The 27037-nt window shown below is 43.4% G+C and overlaps 1 protein-coding gene across 1 annotated transcript in view; it reads right to left on the bottom strand.

The window, feature by feature from the left end:
* Window positions 1-27037, bottom strand: part of TES (testin LIM domain protein) — a 69791-nt gene that overhangs the window by 12261 nt on the left and 30493 nt on the right. The window contains exons 3-4 of the mRNA XM_068272724.1: window positions 15339-15591; window positions 13247-13609 (exon numbers count right to left, since the gene is read on the bottom strand). Coding sequence (XP_068128825.1) covers window positions 13247-13609; window positions 15339-15591 — 616 coding nt within the window. The remainder of the gene's footprint in view (window positions 1-13246; window positions 13610-15338; window positions 15592-27037) is intronic.

Genomic DNA, 27037 nt, shown 5'->3' on the forward strand with positions numbered 1-27037 from the left:
GTAGGTCAAATAGGGTCTGATTTAATGGGAGGGAGTGTGTAATGAAGGACATTAGATTGAGAGCTTTTTTATGTACAAGGATGGGTAAGAACTCTCAGGCAGACGCGGAGCTAGGGGGGGGGGGGGGTCAGGGTAGGACAGGTGCCCCTGGGCGCTAGGTCCCCGAGGGCGCCCAGCTGAGCTGCAGGGTTTTTTTTTTGGCTGGGGGGGGGGGGGGAGCAGCGCAGAGAAGAGGGAGAGCTCTGAGCAGCGGTGGAGAAGGGGGGCCATCTCCCCCCTCCTCTCACCTTAGGGGGCTCTCCCTCCCTCGCTGTCCCTCCACAACTAATCTCCGGGTGGCGGGTGCAGCGGGCGGGACTTACCTTCGTCTCGCTCCAGCGCCGGAAGTTCGGGTCCTGCAACCGCTGCTCTGGTCTGGACTAGACCAGAGTAGCGGCAGATCCATCCGGCGCTGCAATGAGACGCAGGTAAGTCCCGCCCGCCGCTGCAAGCCACCCGGACATTAGTTGTGGAGGGGACAGCGAGGGAGGGAGAGCCCCCTAAAGTGAGAGAAGGAAGGGGGGGGGGGGGAGATGGCCCCCCTTCTCCACCGCTGCTCACAGCTCTCCCTCCACTGCGCTGCTCCCTTCATGCTGGGGAGCACACCGGACTACCTATTCTGGGGACATATACCCCCTGACTACATATACTGGGCGCATATATACCCCCTGCCTACATATACTGGGCACATATACCCCCTGCCTACATATCCTGGGCACATATACCCTCTGACTACATATGCTGGGTGCATATATACCCCCTGACTACATATACTGGGTGCATATATACCCCCTGACTACATATACTGGGCGCATATACCCCCTGCCTACATATACTGGGCGCATATACCCCCTGCCTACATATACTGGGCACATATACCCCCCCGACTACATATACTGGGGACATATACCCCCCCGACTACTTATACTGGGGACATATACCCCCCCGACTACATATACTGGGGACATATACCCCCCCGACTACATATACTGGGGACATATACCCCCCCGACTACATATACTGGGGACATATACCCCCCCGACTACATATACTGGGGACATATACCCCCCCGACTACATATACTGGGGACATATACCCCCCCGACTACATATACTGGGGACATATACCCCCCCGACTACATATACTGGGGACATATACCCCCCCGACTACATATACTGGGGACATATACCCCCCCGACTACATATACTGGGGACATATACCCCCCCGACTACATATACTGGGGACATATACCCCCCGACTACATATACTGGCGACATATACCCCCCGACTACATATACTGGGGACATATACCCCCCGACTACATATACTGGGCACATATACCCCTGGCTACATATACTGGGCACATATACCCCTGGCTACATATACTGGGCACATATACCCCTGGCTACATATACTGGGCACATATACCCCTGGCTACATATACTGGGCACATATATCCCTGGCTACATATACTGGGCACACATATCCCTGGCTACATATACTGGGCACACATATCCCTGCTTACATATACTGGGCACATATACCCCCTGACTACACATACTGGACACATATACAACTGGCTACATATACACTTGATCACTGTTACACTACGACTAAGGACTCGTATCACTCTGTCAGCAGGGCAGCTTTGGGGAACTCTGATCATGCTGTTATACAGCTTATCCCAACATACATCCAAAGACTAAAAGCTGCCAAACCTGTAGTGACCACAGTTAAGAAATGGACTAGTGAAGCTGTAGAAAAACTGCAGAGCTGCTTTGATTTAACTGACTGGAATTTATTTAAAGAATCCTTCAGTGACCTAAATGAATACACTGACGCTGTGACATCATATATTACCTTTTGCGAAGAGTCCTGTATCCCCACAAAAAAAGTGCACCAGGTACAATAACGATAAACCCTGGTTTACATCACATCTTAGGAAGCTGCGCCTCGATAAAGAAAATGCATATCGTACAGACGATAAAGTCCTCTACAAAGCTGCGAAATAAACTGCAGAGAGCCATTACTGACGCTAAAAAAGATTATTCTAAAAAAACTTGAGGAAAAAATTTCCAACGCCGACTCCACAATATGGACATCTCTACATGAAATTGCAAACTACAGGAAGAATAAATCTCCCCCCTCACTACATAACCTGCAGCTTGCAAATGAGCTGAATACATTTTATTGCAGGTTTGACACTACCAACAAAAGCCAAAACACAACAGGCCCATACACACGTCGGATTTTAGCGAACGACCCGTCGTTTGAACGTTCCGTCGTTCGGACGTTTTCGCGTCAAATCCGACGTGTGTACAGACTATCGTTCGGTCAAGTCAATTTCCATCTCTGCAACAGGCAAACTGAACACTCTTCCTGCCAGCCAACGTATCCACCCCCTGCGGTGCCTCAGTATGTACACAACACAGCAGACCAGACACAATCTATTGACCTGTCCCCAGATGTGCATGCTCTAACAATATGCCAATCAGATGTTAATAGACTCTTTAAAAGACAAAACACCAGGAAAGAAATGGGGCCAGACGCTATCTCTGAGCCGACCAATTAGCTCCTGTATTCACAGACATATTCAAAGCATCTCTAGAACTCTCAATTGTTCCCGCCTGCTTTAAAAGCTCAACTATTGTACCAATTCCCCAAGAAAAAAAAACAAAAAAAAACCTACATGCTTAAAATGATTACAGGCCTGTTGCCCTGACATCATTGGTCATGAAAGCATTCGAAAAACTGTTAATGGCTTATCTGAAATCTATCACAGATCCCCTGCTGGACTCTCTGCAATTTGCCTACAGGCCTAATAGATCCGTAGATGATGCCGTGAACATGTGTATGCATTATGTACTACAGCATCTAGACACCCCAGGAACCTACACCAGGATTTTATTTATAGATTACAGCTCTGCATTTAATACCATAATGCCATCTCTGCTACACAGCAAGCTCTCCCAGCTACACATACCTGAATCCATCTGCAAATGGATAACCAACTTCTTAACCGACAGAAGACAGCGTGTTAGACTTGGTAAACACACATCAAGCTCTCTGACAGTCAGTACTGGTGCACCCCAGGGCTGTGTGCTTTCCCTACTGCTGTACTCACTTTACACCAATGACTGCATCTCCACAGATCCATCTGTTAAGGTTCTGAAGTTTGCAGATGATACAACAGTAGTTGGTCTCGTACAAAACGGGGATGAGTCTGCATACAGGCATGTGGTGGGACAGCTTTCCTCCTGGTGCAGCAGCAACAACTTGGAACTAAATGCTCTCAAAACTATGGAGAGGATAATAGACTTTAGGAGATCTCCCCCCCCAGCACCTCCCCTTAACCATAAATGGATCCACAATAACCCAGGTAGAGTCATTCAAGTTTCTTGGGTCCATGATCTCAAACGACTTAAAATGGGACAACAACACTGCCACTATTGTCAAGAAAGCGCAACAGAGAATGTACCATCTACGGCAGCTGAAAAAGTTTGGCCTACCTCAAAATCTAATGGTGCAGTTCTACACTGCAATCATCGAATCCACCATAACATCATCTATGACTGTATGGTTCGGCTCCTGCTCAGCATTAGAAAAGGGGAGGCTGTAGCGCATCATCCGATCAGCGGAAAGGATAATTGGCTGTAGCTTACCTTCCCTGCAGGATCTTTACGCTAGCAGGTGCAAAAAGAGAGCAGCTCACTCCATCTTCCAGCGCATGCCTTCAGGAGTAAGATTCCGGTCAATCGCTACCAAAACCTCCAGACACAGGAACAGCTTTTTTCCTCAAGCGGTAGCCATACTTAATGCTGAACCACGTTAGAGCTGCTAGGACTTGATAGTAATCAGCACAGAACTGTAAATGAACAATTCTCACATTGCTTACTGCCACTATACTTTAATGTCCTTAACTTGTAATATTCACACTGTCTGTCCTTGTATTGTTTTTGTTTGTGTTTGTTAAGCAAACTGCCAAGACAAATTCCTTGTAGGTGCAAACTTACTTGGCGAAAATAAATGGATTCTGATTCGGATACTGGGCAGATATACACCTGGCTACATATACTGGTCACATATACCCCTGGCTACCTGTTCTGTGGACATCTCTACCCCTGGCTACCTGTTCTGGGGACATCTATACTGCTGGCCACCTATTCTGGGGACACCTATAGACCTGGGGCTACCTATTTTTGGGGAACCACTGCTGTCGGAGTGAGTGTATTTTGGGGAACTGCTGCCAGGTGAGAGGTGTCTACCATATTAAGGGGGCATTCTGCCTATTTATGTGAAATGCTGTCTATTTATGTGCCTCATGACTGCTGAATTTGTCTTGTTGGGGGCCTCATGGTTACTGAATTTGTCTTGTTGGGGGCCTCATGGTTTGTTGGGGGCCTCAAGATCGCTGAATTTGTCTTGTTGGGGGCCTCATGATTGCTGAGTTGGTCATGTTGGGGGCCTCATGATTGCTGAATTTGTCTTGGGGGGGGGGGGGGTCTCATGATTGCTGAATTTGTCTTGGAACATGCTGGAAGGTACATACTGAGGGAGGGAGGGTGGGTGAGCGTGAGCCTGCTAACTTCCTGTACATTTGGCTCCACCCATAACCACGCCCACATTATATGGGCACACCCCTTTTTTGGCAGCCTTCACCTTAGTGGGCGCATTAATAGTCTTTGTCCCCGGGCGCTGAAAGCCCTAGCTACGCCTCTGCTCTCAGGACTATATAAACACACAGGAAAGACCATACAGAACGCGCTAGAAGTTTCAGTTATTGACTTGTGTAATCATCTGTCTACAGCAGAAGTAAATGTGCAAGTGGCCTACACGCCCCATTCTTGGGTTTTCTAAAGAAAATTTCTTTTCTACCACAGATTTGTCTTAGAGAGGAACTGCAGTGAAAATAACAATGAAAAAAAAAAAAAAAAAAAAAGTGCTTAATTTTAAACCATAATTATTTATAAATAATTTAGTCAGTGACTGGCCATTGTAAAATCTTTCCTCTCCGTGACTTACATTCTGAAATTTAGCACATGGTGACATCCTTACTGCCGGCAGGTGATTTGATCGCGCATGCGCCGTGCTGTCACGCCGGCCGGCGTGATGACGCGAGGTGGCCGGTGTGCGACGTCATTGATGAGGTTTGCGGAAGAAGGAGCCCCGACACTCGGCCAGTGTCGCCCGGGGAGCCGCCGGACAGCCCTATATGGACAGCCGTGGGGAAAAGAGCCCCACGGGGTCCCCGTTTCTTCTCTCTTGCCAGACACACAGTAAGTAATTCGGCTGCTTTTAGCCCTCTGGCTCTTTGGTGCATCCTATGCACGATTGCTTTTCTCTGACACTCACCTCTCAGCCATTCATTTGGCTGTCGTCCTCTTTTATTTGGCAATTTATCAATTTCTGTGTATGTACTTTTTATATACACATCTCGTGTTGCACTTATTCACTTTATATTTATACTAACACTACCTCATTGCTTGTTTTGCACTTTTGATTATCATAACTATTTACAAACATTGTTCTACTAAACTATGTCAGCCTTCTCATGCTTCACGTGTTCATTTTTTGGCAATTGAGAGATTTTGCATGTTTGCATTGATATTTTTGATGTACTTTGCACTTTAGCAATATCATATATTCCATTAGTATTCTCATTGATTAGCAGTGCGAGACATCCATTATCCCCCTCATGGGGACCCCAGATCCATGTTGTTGTTTTTAGATGTTTTTATTATTTTTGATGTTATAATAAAGATGAATTGATTATCATTTTTTATACATTAGTCTAGTGTGGTGCTTATTGGGTTTCTAGTTCTCCCTTTTTAGTGTATCAGTACCATTGTGCCCATAGCACGCCTAGACATATTACCATATTATTGCAGTGGTGCTATGTTCCTCTTGTTTTTTTGATACCTTAAAGTGGTAGTGAACTTCTAAACCAAGTGCCAATGGGAACCTTTTAAAACAAAACAAACAAAAAAACAACCAGATACTTACCTAGGGAGAGGGAAGGCTCTGAGCCCTATACAGCCCTCCCTCTCCTCTCCCGGTGCCTGTTCCAGCACAGCATCCCCCATAGCAGTATGTGACTGAATTAGTCAAATCATGTTCTCTTCCGCCACCAAAGGGAGGATTCAGAAGTCTTCAGGAGGCAGTGCTCCTGAAGACGGGCCATCCAGACTGCGCATGCACCCTCTCTCTCGCGCAGTATAGAGCCGCCTGTCTTTGGGAGGACTCGGCTCCCGAAGACTTCCAAAGTCCCCCGCAGCGGGAGATTTAAACCAGGGCTGTGGAGTCAGAGTCGGAGTCGTGGAGTCGGGCAATTTTGGGTGCCTGGAGTCGGAGTCGGGAAAAAATGCACCGACTCCTAATGAATTTGTAACTGTAATTAAAATAGAAAATATGATAAAATGTTCTATTTCTCAGATAATAATCATTAAAAATAATGTATATATACAGTATATATACAGTAATAGCTGTGCTTTGTCCACAAAAATGAAATAAACCAATCAAAATTAGTTACTTGTGCTGCTTCAATAAAGCAGTCCCCGTATTTTTAAGGTCAGATATACATATCTGATTGTGACTGTATATATGATGTGTACACAGGAATCTCTTATATATACTAAATAACATCTATGCTGTAAGAATAAACCCTGATGTGTAGCCGTGTCACTAATAGAGATGGTCAACGAGATGGAAATAATTCCGCATTGATGCTGATTTATGCAAATGTATGCACTCTCTTTGCTCATGAAATCAAATAATTTGATATGTTATTAAAATTTGGTTTGGTGACTACAAATTAAAGGGTAACTGAGACGGATGAAAAGTAAAGTTTTATACATACCTGGGGCTTCCTCCAGCCCCCTTCAGGCTAATCAGTCCCTCGCTGTCCTCCACCACCCGAATCTTCTGCTATGAGTCCTGGTAATTCAGCCAGTCAGCGCAGTCCGGCCGCATGCCGCTCCCACAGCCAGGAACATTCTGCACCTGCGCAATAGTGCTGCACAGGTGTAGTATGCTCCTGGCGGCGGAGTGTGTGCATGCGCACTACGCCCGACTGGCTCAAGTACCTGGACTCATAGCAGAAGATCCAGGTGGTGGAGGAGTACAACGAGGGACTGATTATCCTGAAGGTGGCTGGAGGAAGCCCCAGGTATGTATAAAACTTTAATTTCATCTGTCTCAGGTTTACTTTGTTACACAGTAGTACTATACTCTACATATGCACTCCCCACAGAGCTGCAGGGAATCCACTGAGAATGTTGTGCACATTGAACACAGAGGTGTTGTCTATCGCCCATAAACCTAGTTAAGATTGTGCATGAAGAATGTGTAATAGAGGAAGAATCTCCTTATTCCCCTGCAGAGTACCTGCACATCATTCTTAGATGTACCCACACTTACATTGCCTAGGGCCTGATAGATGTTCTTTGTTCCGGTTTGTACCTTTTACAAGTACTCTTACCAAGGACTAGTTTTAGTCTAAAGGGAATAAATATAGTAGTCTACATATCCTTCTCACTTCAGTTGTCTTGTAAAATTCCTAAGCGTTGGCAGTTAAGAGACGAATTTCATGTTACATACTTTTAATCAACAAAATTGTAATATGCAAATTAGAGGAGTCGGAGTCGTGGAGTCGGAGGAATCCTAAACTGAGGAGTCGGAGTCTGTGGATTTTTGGACCGACTCCACAGCCCTGATTTAAACAGAGGAGCTGCCGCTGCAACAAGGGCACCAGGAGAGGAGAGGGGAGGCTCATTAGGACCCAGAGCCTTCCCTCTCCTTAGGCAAGTATCTGGTTTGTTTTTGTTTTTTAAAGACTCCCATTAGCTTTAAATATAAAAAAGAGCCTCTTATAAATAATGCAATAAACGTATAGTATGGATTCTGCTTTACCTCCATCATAATAGTCATTCACATTTTTTTCTGTTGAGAAATGACCGAACATCTTCCTGATTTCTTTTGCACAGTGTTTACAGTTATTGTAAGCACTTCCGTAGAGGGATAATGATGAGTGTACAGAGTCAATTTAACACAGTACAGGCAGTGGGAAAAGCATGAGACAGATTACTACGGCAACTAGCACAGACTATAGCTTGTTTACCATTAGCATAAGCAGAGTGTGACAGCTTATACCAGAATACTAAAGTTGACATGCCTGTGTAAAAAAAGAAGTGCATCATTGATCAAATCATCATTTCCAGTTATGTTAAACACATTTTTAAGAGTACTCTTACACTTGTGTGCTGCTGTTGCAGTGCGGTTTGGATCATATCGCAGCTTAAAAATAAATAAATAAATAAAAAATAAATAAATTGCTCCGCACATTATAGCCGAAGTGCAACTCAAGAGAGAAAAAAAAAAAAGTTAGCAAGGCACTTCCAGAATTACCACAGTAATGAATTGTAGTTTGTGTGTTACTTCGGGGGTGCCCCAAGCAGTTCCATCGGGACAGAAGGGGGAGGGGGGGGGGGGGGGACACCTGGGAGGACAGAAAGGGACACAAGGGGGCACCTGGGAGGAGAGAAAGGGACACAAGGGGGCACCTGGGAGGACTGAAGGGGACACAAGGGGGCACCCGAGAGGATAGAAGGGGACACAGAGGACACAGGGGGATACCAATTGGGGGAGAACATCTACAAGACGCTCCTAGAACATGGATGCTCCACGCCCTCTAAACCTAGGTGCATCTTATACTTCAGAACGTCTTGTAAGGTGGAAAATACGGTATATACATACACAGTATATTGGACCACGGTATTGCACTGTTTGATACAGTGCAACACTGTGGGTCAATCTGTCACTGCTCCCGACCCACCATGGATTGATATCTTCTATCCTGAGCCATCGACCGTGTCTGGCCGAAAATCAAATTTCTGATCATACCGGCAAGTTGAGGCATCGATTTCTATACCGGCAAGTTGAAGCATCGATTTCTATCAGTTTTGGATCAGTGTGATTAAATCTGCCATGAATCAATGATCAGTGGGGGGAGGAGGAGGACCTTTAAAATGCTATAGAAGCCCATAGTGGACTGTTCATATCTAACTGGTTTTACTCTATTTTGCACCTCCTCACAAAGACTGACTTCTTCACATTGCCCTTACAGGTCTGGCAACTGCGTCACTGGCCATCCAAATTTATAATTTTCTACTCCTCAAGCTTCCTCCTCGATTACCTTCCCTGCCCCACTGCAGCTTGCTCTCTTTACATATGTTGGCTCCATTCTATTTTGTGTGGCCTGGATATCAAGCAGCACCATGGTTGCAGGACTGACAACCCTAAGCATACCTGGCATACACCCAATCACGGTAGATATGCAGCATAGCAACAGTCTGAGCTATCAATACCTGAAAAGTTCTGCAGTGACGCAATAACAGCCTCTCTCATCACAGTCAGGGAACAATCACATATGGAAGTTATAACAATTACAGCACTCCTAAACACAGTTCAATGTAAACTATGCAAGTGTTAACAATCAACTAGATACATGAGAAAGACTGTCCATCTTTACACATGTTACAACAGAGAAGACCCATCAATATTAAAGGAAAGCAGTTACACAAACAAACCTGGCAATCATACATACTTTACAGGCTTTTTTTTCAGACTTTTTCATCGAATGTTTCTTCTCAACTTTTGTGCTGCAATACCAGTACTCTCTACAGGTCGTTTATTTCAAGGATGTTTAATGCTAAATATGTTATTTGGACAAAGCCCTGCTTTTAGTTCAGCAGCATACTTTCCATATTTATATATTTTACAGGGAGCAGCATAAATAATGTGACAATTCTAATCACAAGCTATAAATATGTCATGCGGTTTGTAAGATTTCTCTGAAGAGAAAATATGAAACAGAACCACAGTCTGGTATTTTGACTGATCCTAATAATCATTATTGCAGATAACACACAGAGTCCTTCCATACCAATATGTTCTTTAAACACAGGCAGTGAGAATTAATTCAGGAGAAAAAAAAAAAAAATAAGAACGATCATAAAAAAAAATAGATAACTGGGTCAGTATAAATATTCAGTTTTATTCTTTTGTAGTGAAACTTTAATGGAAATTCCACTTATGAGTGTGTGTGTGTGCGTGTGTGTCTGAGGTGGATTGTGACCTGAAAAAAAAAAAAAAAAAAAAAAAAAATCCACCAGATGCTTACTGTGTCCTATTCACCCCCACTGCTGCTGATGTCCCTTGGAACAAGATCAGACGTGTTGCTGTGAAGTACAGCTGGGTTACAAGCCACCGCACTTGCGCTGTTCCAGGCCACACGCCACCTGGACCATGCATACGCAGAAGTCCATGACTGAGCTGAACCAAGGAGTTTACCGAGGCTGAGAACGGCAATGTGAACTGGGCCGGAGAGACAACTAAAGAGTTGACAGACTGCAGGGGTCGGGAAAAAGCCCCAAGGAAAAAATCATTTTCTTCCCTTCATCTCAGATGCACTTTAAAATGTACTTAAAGTGTAAAGGAGTACCCCAAATGGGTTCTTATGTAGGTAGAGGGAAGCCTCTGGATAATCCAGAGGCTTCCGCTGTCCCCCCTCCCCATCGCTATTTCAGGACGCTTCAAAGACTGTTGACAAGCCACACTATGCAGGCAGCTCAAACCTGCAGGCTAGCATAGGGCCAAACAGGCTCAGCTTATTCCACTGAGCCAGAGAAGTACCTCCGTGCTACTGTGCAGGCGCAAGCTGTCCTGCACCAGCGCAGTGCAACCAGTCATTCTTGTACGAGAGTGCAGCCACAAGCTTCAGGGGTCCCAGCGATGAAACAGCCTGGTGGAGGACAGGGGAAGCCTCTGGAAGATCCAGTGCCTTCCCTCTACAGAGGGTAAGTATCTGATTTTTTTCCTCCTTAAAAACCTCACAGGATGCTTTAAGTAGTGATACCATTTGTAAAGTATACCTCATAAAAAATGGTTTGCCATTTACATATCAGCTTCAGAAATGTTACACACTTTCTCTGATTCAGCAGGCTGAATCAACCAACTGCCTACCGTAAGTCTAGGGATAACTAGGAAAGGGTGATTGTTTGCATTACAGCTGCAATAAAAAAAAAAAAAAAAAAAAAAAAAAAAACACACCACAGAGATGCTTGAGAAATTAACACAAGAAAAAGTGTGAAAATAAGTATTTTCAGGTCACTCCAAGAAGCAATGTTTTCAGTATCAATCATACCATTCTCAACAATCTTTCAGAGCATATTACAGGTTAGGAGTAAAGAGTAAGCATTCCAAATATTTAATGCAATAAGCGTAAAAGCCAAGTAACATACCCTGGAGTGCTACTTTAACAATAAACCTTATTTCAGCTGACTCATTTTCTTTTTATGTGCAAATAAAAACACAGGCATTACAGGGTTTTAAACAAAACATTCAGATATGAGAGTCATAGAAAAGAGTTGAAAGTTACTAAAAATGCTTAATTTTCTATATGGCCAATTACCGCTACTTTAAGGTAGGAACTGCTTGTTTATAGCAGGCCTATAGCTTTAAAATTTTACAGAGCCACATCAACCCCACATGTAGGCTGTGTACATTAGGGGTTGATGTGGCTCTGTAAAATTGAAAGCTATAGGCCTGCTATAAACCAGCGGTTCTGGATGCAAGCCTGGCTACAGGGGCATAAAGAGAATTTGCGTATTCAGTAGCGGTGCATTGTGGGGAAACCAGAGCAGACTTAAACTAAATGTTCTATACATACCTGGGGCTTCCTCCAGCCCCATCCGCACAGATCACTCCCCCGCCACCGTCCTCAGTCTTCTCCTGCTCCGGTATAGGGTCCCATAACTTCTTCCAGTTGCGGCCTGTCTGACGCAAGTAAAGTGCGCCATTTACATATCTCTGCAGCAGCCGCAGCAAATGCTACATCAAGTAGCAATAGTCCTATGGGGCTATTGACTGTGGTGTGGTGGGCCCCGTAGTGATGACAGTAATGACATTTAACTTGGAAGTGAGGCACACTTTCATTAGTATGCTTTACTATATGTGCGTATAATGTGCGGTATGACCTTTTTGGGACTGTTGCAGTGAGATTGCAATGTGAAAGGGGCCTTAGCCTTCCTATGCTTTAGTGAGTAATGTTTTTTTTTTACTGAAAGCAGGGCAAGGTGATGAGAGTTACACAAAGCTTTTAGACATACTGGGAGGGTGTGAGAAGGGTTACTGAAGTGCTTTAATACATCTCTATTAACTATACTGTATTTATATGGTGGGAATATTCAATTTCATGCAATATGCTGGAATATCTGTCCCTTTGACGATGAAAGGGGGGAGGGGGGGGGGGAGAGATGCTCCACGACACTGTTTTCACATACCAAATAGAGGGGGATTTATTGGCACTGTGAGCTGGTTGAAGTTATGCTTCAAGTACTATGTTTAATCATTGTGTACTGTAAGAACATGCAACGATTCTATTAAAGTAGGTTTAGGGAGTGCTAGATATTGGAGAACTGCCACTGCACCCATTACTGAAACATTTTAATTGATTTTATTTCAGGATTTAAACTACTTTACCTGGACTGAAATGTCTTCTGAAGCTGGGATACACAGCAATGGTCTGATGTATAACTTACTGACTAAGTGTGCTTAAAACCATAATGATCAAAGGTTTGCTCTACCTTATGTCAACTTCTGAAGGTCCTGCCAAGCACTATGATGTACATAATACATAAAAATCAGAGCAATACCATTACCAGATAAATACATGTAATCAATATAGACTGTTCAATGTAACATACACTAGCCAGTATCTGCAATAGCCATGTTATCTTGAGATGCGTTAGCCCAAGTGGCTCCGATTACATCTAAAGGGTGGTTACATTTGGTGGTTAGAGCCAGAAGGTGACCGGGTACTGAGGGAATTAATTTGCAGGACTTGATATACGTATATCTTGTCCTGCAGATGCTGAATCCTGCATTCATGTGAGGTTTTTCTCTTTGTGGGAAGATGGAGGCATACAAAGATAAGCACTACTCTAGTTTTGCAGTGACTTTTTTTTTTTTTTTTATTATTATTTTTAAATCAGTAGGTGTGGCTAAAAAGACTCTCTGCTATAGTTACAATGTACACTGAATAAAACAAATGAGATGCTAGCATTTTCTGTAGGGAATGGAATACAAAAGATCAATAACAGCAGGGCAGTGCTTTAGAAAGTCAGATGTTTTTTCATGTGTATGTACTTACATATGCAGATCCTTGTGGTGCGGCCACCGTGTTCTCTGCCCCCTTGACGGTTGACAGAGTGCTTCGAGCCCCATTGTCAGGCTTACACTTGTCACCAGCCTTGACATCTCCCGCACTTTCCCCTGCCTGTGCTGCAACGTCTTTAGGCAGCTTGACATCTCCCACACCAAGCACTTCATCTTTGTACTTCTTCACAAACTGCTCCATCTGCTTCACCTCGTTAGGAGACAGCTCATGGCACTTGGATGGATCCTGATCATGAGCGGGCAGCTGTTTGGCCAGCTGTTTCTTCCTGTACTGGGCTCCCTCTGAACCAGCTACAGGCTGTTTGTCTTTTGGAATCAGTTCCATGTAACGCCTGGCCTAAAACAAGACATTAAGACAAAGAATAGTATTTCCATGGTAAATATGCCTACAAAAATCAAGAAAAGAACAATATACTGCAACAATAGCAAGAAATAAAGTTATCAAGAAAAAGAAATAAGTATCCGACAACCATTATATCTACAGTAATTATACACACTTAAGTCAGTTTATGATGTGCATCGCTTAAACTGTCTGATGTACTTTGAACAACTTAAAATACATGAAGTTAAATAAAATATGCAAAACACAAACTGGACGTAGACTACGAAGGTGATATTAGACTAGGACTGTGGTAGGCATTAGATCAGCCTTTCTCAACCTTTTTACCCTTGATGAACCCTGTAAATAACGTTTGGATCTCGAGGAACCCCTGCAAACAATGTTTTGGTCTCGAGAAACCCCTACATTTATTTTTCAGGAGGCGTGGTCTTTAAGTAGGTTAGGCTGCTAATTTCACTGTCTCCTATTACACTGCAACTCATTATACTGTCTCCTGACCCCCCAATTTAGTGCTTCTTGTTACAGTACCACCTATTATGGTGTGCTCCATTATACTTCCCCCACGATGGGGTAAAATGCCAAGGAACCCCTGCAGAGTCCTCAAGGAACCCTGGGGTTCCTGGGAACCCTGGTTGAGAAAGCCTGCATTAGATTGTAAGAGCCTGAGGGAGAGTTAATGCCCATACACACGTTGGATTTCCGCAGACGGGTCGTTTGAACGTCCCATCGTTCGCCCGCTAAATCGGGCGTGTGTACAGACTGTCGTTCGCTTGATAAGGGTGAGTTTGAGCGATCAGCCCGGCGGATTGCTCAAACTCACCCTTATCAAGCGAACGACAGTCTGTACACACGCCCGATTTAGCGGGCGAACGACGGAACGAAGGGATGTTCAAACGACCCGTCGTTTGCGGAAATCCGACGTGTGTATGGGCCTTTAGTAGCATGATTTTATACACTATGTAAAGTGCTGGTGGTCTCACTAGGTTATAAATAATACCATAATAATGTAATCACTTATCAGTAACATAATATTGATTTAGCCTCTCTGGATAAATCTGAGGACCCCATAACTGCCTATGGGTGCATACACACATCCAATTTCAATTGGCTAATAGCCGGCCAATTTTACCTCCTCTGCACAGTATGAGAGTCAACAGATTTCAAATACTCTAAACATATTGTGTAGGAAAGCCTTCATATTACATGGAATTACCCTATGTTATAGCAGTTTTCAGACCAAATAAAAAAATAGTGGACGAGTTTGCTTCTTGTTCTTGACAGCTTAACCAGCCTCCTACTGTAGCCTTATAAAAACACCCAAATTATATCTCAGCATTAGTCACATGTGATAATGGCTCCATGTCAGCCTGATCATTGCTCTTTGCAATCTATCCCCTTTCTGAATAGTAAAAAAAAATAATAATAAAAAAAAAAAAAATAATAAAAAAAAAAATATTGGCAAGTTGTGAAGACTTTCCGGTCAGAAAACTGATTTAAAAGCGAATGATTCAGTTGATGCACATTTTATGTTAATTTTATGCAAACTGACTGGTTAACAACTCATCTGTTTTCGGCATATAAAACCATTCAGCCTATTAAAACAACAACAACCAACGACATCTGCTTTTAATATATTTGCTGTGCTTAGAAAGTCACCTTTAGATTACTTTACATTTGGTTAAGAATACAATCTATATTTATCACAAAGAAACATGTCCATACTTACCAGCATTTGGTTCTGTACTGGTGGGGCCCATTCATAGGTCACCATATTGAAGGAAACATCTTTCTTTGCTGCTACAGGATTGGTTAAAATCATTACATTCCGCTTATAGGTGGGTATCCCGTCAGTTTTTAACTTGGCAATGAGAGATGTATATTTTGTATCCTCAAAAAGCTTGCCGACTTTGCGGTCATCTTCATTACTTGAAGCAACATCGTGTTCTTCTTGCCCACATTTGCAGTTTCTACAGATTTTTCTAGATTAAAAAAAAAATAATAAAAAATGCTAGTAAATTGAACACAATACAGGACAAAAACAAAAAAGGTCAAAATATTTGCTGCAACACACAAGACAGGATTTAGAATAATGGGAAGTACACTAGTGATAAATGGTATGAAACAACCATAATTAAGAATTTGGTCCCACCACACGACGCCTAGCATTTACACCAAAGAGTTCCATCTTTGTCTCATCAGACCAGAGAATTTCGTTTCTCATGGTCTGAGAGACTTTCATGGCAACTCCAGGCTGGTTGCCAAGTGCCTTTTACTAAAGGAGTGGCTTCCGTCTGGCCACTCTACCATACAGGTGGGGTGGAAAAAGTGATGCACTGTTAATACTGTCTGGATGCACAGTATATTACCCCCCCCCCCCATGTTGCGGTCACTTAAAGTAAGCAGTGAAAATCTCAGATTTTGGACTAGTCCATCTCTTTATGGGGGATTCTCAATTATTTCTTGATTTACAAAAGCACTTAATACAATACCATAACATTTCTATAGCGCTTTTCTCCCATATTACTCAAAGCGCTTAGGCTCTCTCAGATTCAGTAGTTGGTAGTAGGAGGAAGTATTCACACAACAAAAGTTATATTTCTGCAAATGCCAAACTGAACAGGTGGGTTTTCAGTCTGGATTTAAACACGTCCAGGGATGGAGCTGTCCTGATCTGCTGAGGTTGCTCAGTCCAACTGCCAGACTAGTGTGCAGATGAGTAGGTGATAAGGAAAGAAATGGAATAATGCACAGAGGTTTATGGATCCAGCATGAACATACCTCTGTGCTTACCTTAGGTAGCTTGTCTTAGGCCAGGTATGGGTTAAAGGGGAACTGAAGTAAGAGGTATACGGAGGCTGCCATATTTATTTCCTTTTAATCAATACCAGTTGCCTGGCAGCCCTGCTGGTCTATTTCTCTGCAGTAGTATCTGAATAACACCAGAAACAAGCATGCAGCTAGTCTTGTCAGATCTGACTTTAAAGTCTGAAACGCCTGATCTGCGGCATGCTTGTTCAGGGGCTATGGCTAATAGTATTAGTATCAGCAGGGCTGCCGGGGAACTGGTATTGCTTAAAGGACTTACGAGGCCAAATATCGAAATTTTGGTCATTACCTGTTTGATATTAGAATCCATAGGTGATTTCCTCTGCTCCCTCTGTCCCATTCCGCCTCCAATGCATTTTTTACATAGCCCCCAGGCTGCGACCCGACCCCACAGCACGGGTCGTCTCGTATGCCACAATCAAGATGGCCGCCGCCAAGATCCGCGCCTGCGCAGTACGCATGGCGGAGAGTGCGGCTGCGCAGCTCTCCGCCCTCGCCCAGCCGCGTACTCGATGTCAGCGTCCTCCTAGCGTGGCAGCGGGCGCGCTCATGGCGAGGACGGAGAGCTGCGCAGCCGCACTCTCCGCCATGCGTACTGCGCAGGCGCAGATCTTGGCAGCGGCCATCTTGATTGTGGCATACGAGGCGACCCGTGCTGTGGGGTCGGGTCGCAGCCTGGGGGCTATGTAAAAAATGCATTGGAGGCGGAATGGGACAGAGGGAGCAGAGGAAATCACCTATGGATTCTAATATCAAACAGGTAACGACCAAATTTTCGATATTTGGCCTCATAAGTCCTTTAAAAGGAAACATGACAGCCTCAATATACCTCTCTCTTCAGTTCCCCTTTAAGGGCTGGAACCCACAGGAGCGCTTTTGGCAGCGTTTTGGCAGCACTGCGATACGCTAGCAGTTTGCCAAAACGCTGGGCTAATGTTAATGGATGGTCAACTTCCACAGGAGCGTTTGCGTTTCTCAGAAACGCAAACGCAGGACATGCAGCATTTTGGGAGCGTTTCAATGTAAAGTATTGAACCGCTAGCGGAAACGCTCAGCAAAACCTAAACTGAGCGGTTTTGCTAGCGTTTTGCGGTTCAGCACACTGTAACAAAATGAAAAATAATTCACAGGACCAATCAGGATAAAAACGCAAAACGCTAGGCACCCGCTGGGGAAAAAAATACAATGTTGCAAAACACGACCAAAAACGCGCATGAATCCGCTTGCAAACCGCTCAGACAAAACGCTAGCGGTTGCGTTTTGCGTTTGCGGTTTTCAGTGGGTTCCAGGCCTAAGAGTATAATTTCTCCAAAATATTTACAAATGTGGACCTTCTGGCAACCAGAACATATGTCAATCTTTGCTTCAGTCCCTACATTCTACCAAGCCATCAATCCAAAATCTCAACATCAGTTTAAAACTAGATACCAAGGCCTACAAAATAATGTGCTAAGAGGAGACTTTCTAAAGTAATATGGTTAGATGTTCCTCTATCATTCAACAAAAATTTGGACATTTGTCAGGCAGAACTCAAATACTAAATAGACAAACATTAGGGCACAAAGACATTTTACTTTGGGTTATGGTTATAAACACATAGGTTCATGACCCAGCTATTCAAGGGAATAAGAAGCTAGACTCAAAACTAATTTTAAGGCTTGTACATATGGAACTTTGTGTTAAGGTTAACATCAGAAAGCAGGCTGAACTTAGGGCCCGTTTGACACTGGCATTTTCAATTAAACTGATCCGGTTTCCACTTCACTGGATCCGTAAGGCTTGGTTCACACTGGCAAACTGATCCGAGAAACCGGATCTGATCAGTTTTCACCCTGTTCTGCCGATCTGTGCACCTTAGCGGGCGGGTGAGGGAGGGTTAACTTACTAGGCTTCTGTTTTCCGCTTTCAATTGTGTCCCACATCACGTTCCAAGTTGCATCATGTGACTACCACGCTTCCTCCAACATGGAAGGAGGAGGCGTGGAAGTTACATGATGCGCCGTGGGAGGCAATTTAAGGGGAAGACAGCTGAAGCCTGGGTAAGAAACCCTTTCTCACCCGCCCAGGTGCACTTCGTCTCTTCCCCCCTCCCCCCCAGTGGAGCGTCCCCGCATCCCTTCCCGATCCCTACCCCCAGTGGATTTTGCCATTAAAATGGTCCGTTTCTTTACTAGTTTGAAGAAACACTCCATTCTCTAATTGCCCCCAATGCATGGCTTCATCTTCCGTTTCTGGTCTGCTGGGCTCATCGGTCCCAAAAAATTGGTGCTGCAGTAAACATGCGGTCCATTCAGCAGATCGTATGGAACGGATCCATTTGAAGGTAAGGATGTGAACAGAGCCATAGGTTAACATTGGATCCGGTCGCATCTGTTCCGTTTGTAGTGTCTGTTCCAATCCACGAACGGACCGTTTAACAACAGTGTGAAACAAGCCTTAAAAAGAGGTGTGTGTACACCAGAGAAAGAACAAGCAAACAAAAAACGACTAACTGTAGGACAACTGTAGCAAGAGGTAGAGAGAGGCTACCATATTTATTCCGCCTTAAAGGGGTTGTGTGTATCAGGAAACCAAAAAAAGAAAAAAAGAAAGGAAAAAAAAAGGGGGGGGGGGGGGAAAGGCACTTTGTTATAGTAAATCTACCCCAATGTGTCCTTCATTTTTACATTCAATGTGGTAATCCATATTAGTATTACAAAGTTTTCAGACCCTTTATTATATCGGTACTGCAACTACGTTTTTTAACCAGAACGATAATTAAAAGGGAAAAAAAAAAAAAACAGAAAAGAAAAAAAACCCCACATTTTCAAATTATTTTAATTTTCTGCTAAGTCATATTAGAGATAATCATTTTTCAAATACAGGGTCCTGCAGTAAAAAAAACAAAAAAAACAAACGTTCAGACAGAAATAAGTGACAAGAGTAAACACTTATTTTAGCAATGTAAAATATAATAAGAACTCAAAATTTAGCTGTAGCAAATAGATCCACAATTCCTCCATCTGATGAAAAAAAAAAAAAAAAAAAAAAAAAAAAAATCACATAAACCACATAGTATTGCCTTGTTTGGAGAAGTAGCACTGTTCTTGGGTATATGAGCCATCATCTGAAGCATGCTAGTACAAAGTGAGTATACAATTACATTTCTCTCGCACACAATACTTTTTCATAGCTTCGTACCACAAATTAAACACAGCTTGATGATAAACTGCTTCCATGCACAGGTTACAACAGAAGTCAGTGCTACACTAACTAGTCATTTGTATTGTACCAAAGCTCTTGCTGCAGGCAACACTAAACGTAAATACAGTACAAGAGTATCAAGGAGCCAAGAAGATGCCTGGCATTTTTTCCCATGTCAGGATGTGACATGCAGTTGTTCATGAGGGCTCAAGGGAGGCACATGTATACTACAGGCATTCACTTCCATAACTCAGAGGGAGGCCCGACCAGAGTTTTGCCAAAGATCCCAGTCCAAATTAGAGAGCACTTCCAAAATTTCCATTACAGTGCCCCTGCACAGCAGTAACTTGCTGCTGTCTAACAGCTAAAGCGAACCAGAGCCGAAACTTGGGTTCAAAATCTAACACTTACCACTTAGGCCCGGTTCACATCTTCGTTTTGGGGCCAAAACGGATCCGGTGAGCTGATCCGGTGTCCGCTTCACCCGATCCAGATGGCTCAGTCCGTGTCCCAGGTTTCACTCAGCAAATACATACCTAATCTTGTGCAGCAGCCGGCGGTAGAGGCTTCCTCTTCTTCCACTGTGATTACACAGCGCGTCATGTGACTAGTCACATGACGTGTCATGTACTCACATGACACGGAAGAAGACGGAAGCCTCTACCGCCATCTGTAGCACAAGATTATGTATTAAGCCTCCCTAGCCCACCCGCCCGCTGCACCCTCCCATCGCTCAGGATTGCGTCGCCCCATGCCCCCATCCCCCGTGGAACTAGTGTGAAGATACGTTCCGTTTCCCATTGCCCCAATGCTGCAGTATTTTTTTCCGAATAGCGGAACACTAGGCAGAATGGTCCGGAAAATTAGGGCCTTCTGTATTTTTTGGATCCGGGTGCCGGAATGTATCCGTACCAACGGACGCATGTGAATGGATTCACAGGTTAATATTGGATCCTTTCACATCTGTTCCGTTTGTACAGTATACGTTCCCGGAAAAAAAACGCTGATGTGAACCGGGCCTAACAGAGAGAAGCCTCAGGATCCTAATGAGGCTACCCTCCGTTCTAACAAGCCCCCAGTTTCTGAGCACGGCCCATGCAGCTGAGTGTGCGGCCCCCCCTTCACATCGGGGTCGTGCAGCTCCTCTTCCTGGTTGAAGTGTGCGCAGTAGCCCCGAGCCCACCCACGCATGCGCAGTAGCACGGAGCCTACAGCTTCCTGCTACTGTGCATGCGCAGGAGGGCTCAGTCAGCCAGTCACATCAACCAGGAAGAGGAGCTGTGCGGCCCCGATGTGATTAGCGGCAATGCATTGTCGCTAATTTCCAGGGGGCCGCACTCAGCGACGGGGGACAACAGAATAGAAAGGGAAGCCTCATTAGGATGAGGCTTCCCTCTCTTAAAGAGAACCAGAGGTGGGTTTTAAAAACCCTAATTGCACACAGAGGCTGGGTCTGCATATAATGCCCAGCCTCTGTTGCTATATTGTTCTCCCCCAACCCCCCTTACTGTAAATGCATTTTAACAGGAAGAATAAGAAAAAAAATGGAAAAAATTCATTATTTCTCAGTTTTCAGCCATTATAGTTTTAAAATAATACATGCCTTCATAATTAAAACTCACGTATTGTATTTGCCCATTTGCCCCGGGTATTTCACCGTTAAAATTATGTCCCTATCAATGTATGGCGACAATATTTTATTTGGAAATAAAGGTGCATTTTTTCCGTTTTGCGTCCATCACTGTTTAGAAGCCCATAATTTATTAAATCATATTGATATACTCCTTTGACATGCATATTTAAAAAGTTCAGACCCTTAGGTAACAGTTTTTTTTTTTTGTTTTTTTTTTATTATTGTAATTTTTATTTTATTTTTTATTTTTTTTTAATTTAAACTTGTATGTGGGTATTTTTTGGTGTGGGAGGTAAACAGGGTTTTTTTTTAATATATTTATATGTTTATTTTTAAAACTTTTTTTTTAGGTGTAATTTGCTATTTGGCCACAAGATGGCCAGAATCAAAAAGTCCTGGGAGAGATCGATCTCGCTCCCAGGCAGAAGAAAGGAGACCAGAGCTCAGAAAAGCCGCAGCGTCTGAAGAGACGCTGTCGGCTTTTCTCCGGGGGGGTCCGATCAGCGAAAGGGATTTATAATCCCTTTCACTGATCGGTGGGCTAGCGGCCAGCAGCGGGGGCGCGCACGGGGGGGGCCCGCGGGAGCGCACGCGACCCGCGGGAGTGCGCGCAGCCCAACTGGACGAGAAATCTCGTCCAGTTGGGCTTAAGTGGTTAAGGATGAGCACGAACAGTTTTGCAAAATATGAAACTCCTGGTGTGTAAAGGAGTCTGCAGCAGAAGGCGTTAACTTACCTATATATCGCCACTAATGAATTAGGACTGTTACAATTCAGCCCATCATTAAAAAAAAAAAAAAAAAAAAAAACCAATATGTGCGCACACATACATAGATGTACATCTGTCTCCGAGAAAAATTTACTATAAAATATTTTTTTCCCATGAGGCTGCCGCAGCAACTTGTACTATTAACCTCCTTGGCAGCATTCCTGAGTATTCATGAGTGTAGCTTGGGGTTACTCTTCACTGCAATTAGCGGTAAACCCGAGCTACACTGGTGGATACCGCTAGGAGGGCGAGATGCAAAGTGCAGAGCAGCAGCCTGTCTTCTCAGTGTCCTCCGAGGCTCCGCATCTCTATGACGAGACTCTTTGGCTAACTTTATGGCTACCCATAACAGGAGTCACACTCTGGCTACCAGTAAGGGGGGGGGGGGGGGGGTCACTTTTTGGCTACCTAAACTAGGGAGGTACACTCTGGCTACCTACACATGGGGAACTGTATTGCTAAGGAGGTTAAAGGGAACCTGAGGTGAGAGTGATATGGAAGCTGCCATATTTATTTACTTTTAAACAATACCAGTTGCTTGGCAGTCCTCCTGATCCTGTGTCTCTAATACTTTTAGCCATAGACCCTGAACATGCATTCAGCAGATCAGGTACTCAAATTTTACTGGATTAGCCATATGCAGGTTCCAGGGTTTTGACTCGGCACTACTTATGCCAGAACATCAACAGGGCTGCCAGGCAACTGGCATTGTTTACAAGGAAATGAATATGGCAGCCTCCATATCATTCTCACCATGGGTTACCTTTAATGGTGGATTCTTAGTTTCCTTTATTCTTTTCAGAAGCACTCCCTGGAAAGGATCTATAAAGATACCTGCTGGCCTGTCTACTCGTCTGCACACTGGCAGGTGGACTGTGCTACTGCTAGCCAGGGAATGATTTTGAAATTAAGAGGAAATTCTTAGAATCCCCCTGAAAATTTGGACTTGTCCAAAACCTATAGGAAAAAAAAACAAAAAACACCTTTCAGAGAGGTCAGAATAATAGAATATACTATAAGTAACAGCTACATAAAAAAAAAAAAAAAAAAAAAGTGTACTGTACAGTGCCTTCTATTCTGGGACAAGTGTACATCTTAAGGCTCATACACACGCTCAAAAAAATAATAATAAAAAGTCTTAAAAGGACACCCGAGGCGAAAATAAAAGAATAAACGATCCATCTTCCGTCTCCTAAAAATGACTTAAGATATTCCACAGTTTTATTTTAGGTTTAAAATCTACTTTAAGTTTTAACTGTTTTATTGTTTTTGCTCAATGACACATTCATTGAAGTATGCCAGAGCTAAAAATGTATGAACTATTGACCCTTTCGATCTTTCTCATGCTCTCAGAAGCCATTTTTTGCTAGGAAAGTGTTTTATAGTTGGACTCAGTAAGGGTCACACTGTAGTCACTTCCTGTCTGAGTCAGGACTGAGTCAGCCACTTACATACCTGATATTTCACCCTTTCAGGCAAAGAAAAAAAAACAAAAAACAAAACACACAACACAGCACTGTACATACCCATGTCTATCTCTTGTCACATCGGGTATCCTTTAACCACTTAAGGACTGCAGTCTTAAAACCCCTTAAAGGGGAACTGAAGAGAGAGGTATATGGAGGCTGCCATGTTTATTTCCTTTTAAGCAATACCAGTTGCCTGGCAGCCCTGCTGATCCTCTGCCTCTAATACTACAGTGTATTAGCCATAGCCCCTAAACAAGCATGCAGCAGATCAGGCATTTTATGCCGTGCATACATGGCTCGATTTATGTGCCGGATCGAGCCAGCGGCTCGATGCCGGCGCATCCCCGCGCGGATCGATTGCCGCTCGTCCCCGCCGGAGCTTCCTAATAACCGCTCGATTCCCCGCCATTGTCCGCCGGCGGGAATCGAGCGGGCGCAGATGGAGCGGCATGATCGGGCCAGCTAAATATTATCAGCTGGCCGATACACGGTACAGAAACGTACCGTGTATCCCCAGCATTAGACTTTAAAGTCAGATCTGACAAGACTAGCTGCATGCTTGTTTCTGATGTTATTCAGATACTACTGCTGAGAAATAGACCAGCAGGGCTGCCAGGCAACTGGTATTGATTAAAAGGAAATAAATATGGCAGCCTCCGTATACCTCTCACTTCAGTTCCCCTTTAAGGACCAGACACTTTTTCCATTCAGACCACTGCAGGTTTAACGGTTTATTGCTCGGTCATACAACCTACCACCTAAATGAATTTTACCTCCTTTTCTTGTCACTATTGCAGCTTTATTTTGGTGCTATTTGATTGCTGCTGTGATTTTTAATTTTTATTATATTCATAAAAAAAAAAATGAATTTTGTCAAAAAAAGTTGTTTTTTTTTAACTTTCTGTGCTGACATTTTTCAAATAAAGTAAAATTTCTATATACATTTTTTGTCCAAATTTATTGTGCTACAGGTCTTTAATTAAAAAAAAAAAAATCCATTCAGTGTATATTTATTGGTTTGGGTAAAAGTTATAGCGTTTACAAACTATGGTGCAAAAAAGTGAATTTTCCCATTTTGAAGCATCTCTGACTTTTCTGAGCACCTGTCATGTTTCATGAGGTGCTAGAATTCCAGGATAGTATAAATACCCCCCAAATGACCCCATTTTGGAAAGAAGACATCCCAAAGTATTCACTAAGAGGCATGGTGAGTTCATAGCAGATTTTATTTTTTGTCACAAGTTAGCGGAAAATGACACTTTGTGACAAAAAAAAATAAAAAAAATAAAAAAAAAAAGTTTCCATTTTAAAATCTGCCACAGACTCACCATGCCACTCTCTGAATACTTTGGAGTGTCTACTTTCCAAAATGGGGTCATTTGTCGGGTGTGTTTACTGTCCTGGCATTTTGGGGGCTGCTAAATTGTAAGCACCCCTGTAAAGCCTAAAGGTGCTCATAGGACATTGGGCCCCTTAGCACACCTAGGCTGCAAAAAAAAAAAAAAAAAAAAAGTCACACGTGGTATTGCCGTACTCAGGAGAAATTGTATAATGTGTTTTGGGATGTATTTTTTACACACAGCCATGCTGGGTGGGAGAAATCTCTGTAAAAGACAATTGTTTGATTTTTTTTAACACACAATTGTCCATTTACAGAGATATTTCTCCCACCCAGCATGGGTATGTGTAAAAATACACCCAAAAACACATTACACTACTTCTCCTGAGTACAGCGATACCACGTGTGACACTTTTTTGCAGCCTAGGTGCGCTAAGGGACCCAAAGTCCTATGAGTACCTTTAGGATTTCACATGTCATTTTGAGGCATTTGGTTTCCAGACTACTCACACTTGTGGGTTTCCTAAACTGCCCTGCCTTTAAGAGTCATGACTTTGGCTGTCAGATTCCTGCAATGCATTGTGGGACTTGTAGTTCCGTAACAGCTGGAGGGCCGAGTTTACCCATGCCTGCTCTATACAGTCTATATCCTATTGAGCTGAACTCCCCATCAGATAAAATCTTTGCAAGATGCTGTGCACAAAGATGCTGTACACATGCAACAGATCAATATCTGCAAAAGATCTGTTCCTGCAAAAGATCCATCCCTGCAAAATGCATTCATAGTCTGAGATCTGCAGATCTCATACACACCTTGTTAGAGTCCCAATCTACATGATACGATTCTTTGTACGATTCGATTACGATTCTATTTACGATCCGATTAAATCCGACACGTCCGATCGGGATTCGATTCGCCATTGTTTTGCAATGGCAAATTGAATCCCGAATGGACATGTCGGATTTAATCGGATCGTAAATAGAATCGTCATCGAATCGTACAAAGAATCGTATCGTGTAGATTGGGCTTTAGACATTCATCTGCAGATCAGGTCCACCAGGATAGATCTGCAGATAATTGTTTGATCTGCAGATGAATGTCTGTTAAACAAGGTGTGTATGAGATCTGCAGAGATCAAAGACTATGAATGCATTTTGCAGGAACTGATCTTTTTCAGGAAGAGATTTTTTTGCAGATATTGATCTTCTGAATGTGTACAGCATCTTTGTGTGCAGCATCTTGCAAAGATTTTATCTGATGGGGAGTTCAGCTCAATGCAATAGACTGTGTAGATTATGGATCTCATACTACATGGAATGGGGTAAAATTGGTATGTGATCTTACCTTTTCCAAAGACTTTTATCTCAAGTGTGTATGTAGCATAAAGGTGATCAATGAGATGTTAATTTTAGCAATTTGATGCAAATGTTGTAGCAGTTTGTATGCATCATGTAACAGGGAAAATCCACATTGACAGTAGCTGCATTTGATAGGCTCAATGTCAAGCTGCATACCAAATGCAATGAAAGTCGCATCAGCTTGAAAAATTAGCACGTCTCATAATCTCTTTATTCAAGATCAGAGACTGAACTGTACTTGCGAAAAGCAAAATAATTTTTCTTCCGGTTTAAACACACAAAAAACAAAAGCACCCTTTTGCATCCAGCATTTTTGGTTCTGCCCCCCTTCTAGATAATAGAAATGTGGACTACTGTGGACACATCCTGCCAAAACCTCATGCTTTGTATCCTGCACCAATGTGGTCTCATGCATAGAGAGGGGAGTCCCTCATCCACCAGCTCAGAAAAAAGTGGGACTAAGACCCACAGGGCCTACAGGGGGAATATATAGGGGACTTAAATGTATATCTTCCACCAGAAATTGGAAAGTATGCTAAAAGATACAGAGAGCCATTTCTTAAAGCCCCAGTACTCTACCATCCTCAGGGCTCGTTTCCACTATCGCGAATCCGCATGCGTCCAACGCATGCGGATTCGCACATGTAATGCAAGTGGATGGGCCTGTTTCCACTGTAGCGTTGTTGAGGTGCGTTTTTTTCAGCGGTAAAAAAACGCACAAAAGAGCCAACGAATTCGCCTGCGAGTGGAATGCATGCGAATCGCCGCTAATGTATTTAATAGGAAATTCGCATGCGGCTATGGTATGCGAATTCGCATAGGTACCAATGTAACTTCAAACAGGCAG

Source organism: Hyperolius riggenbachi, chromosome 3 (genome assembly GCF_040937935.1).
Source record: "Hyperolius riggenbachi isolate aHypRig1 chromosome 3, aHypRig1.pri, whole genome shotgun sequence".
Classification (NCBI taxonomy): Eukaryota; Metazoa; Chordata; class Amphibia; order Anura; family Hyperoliidae; genus Hyperolius; species Hyperolius riggenbachi.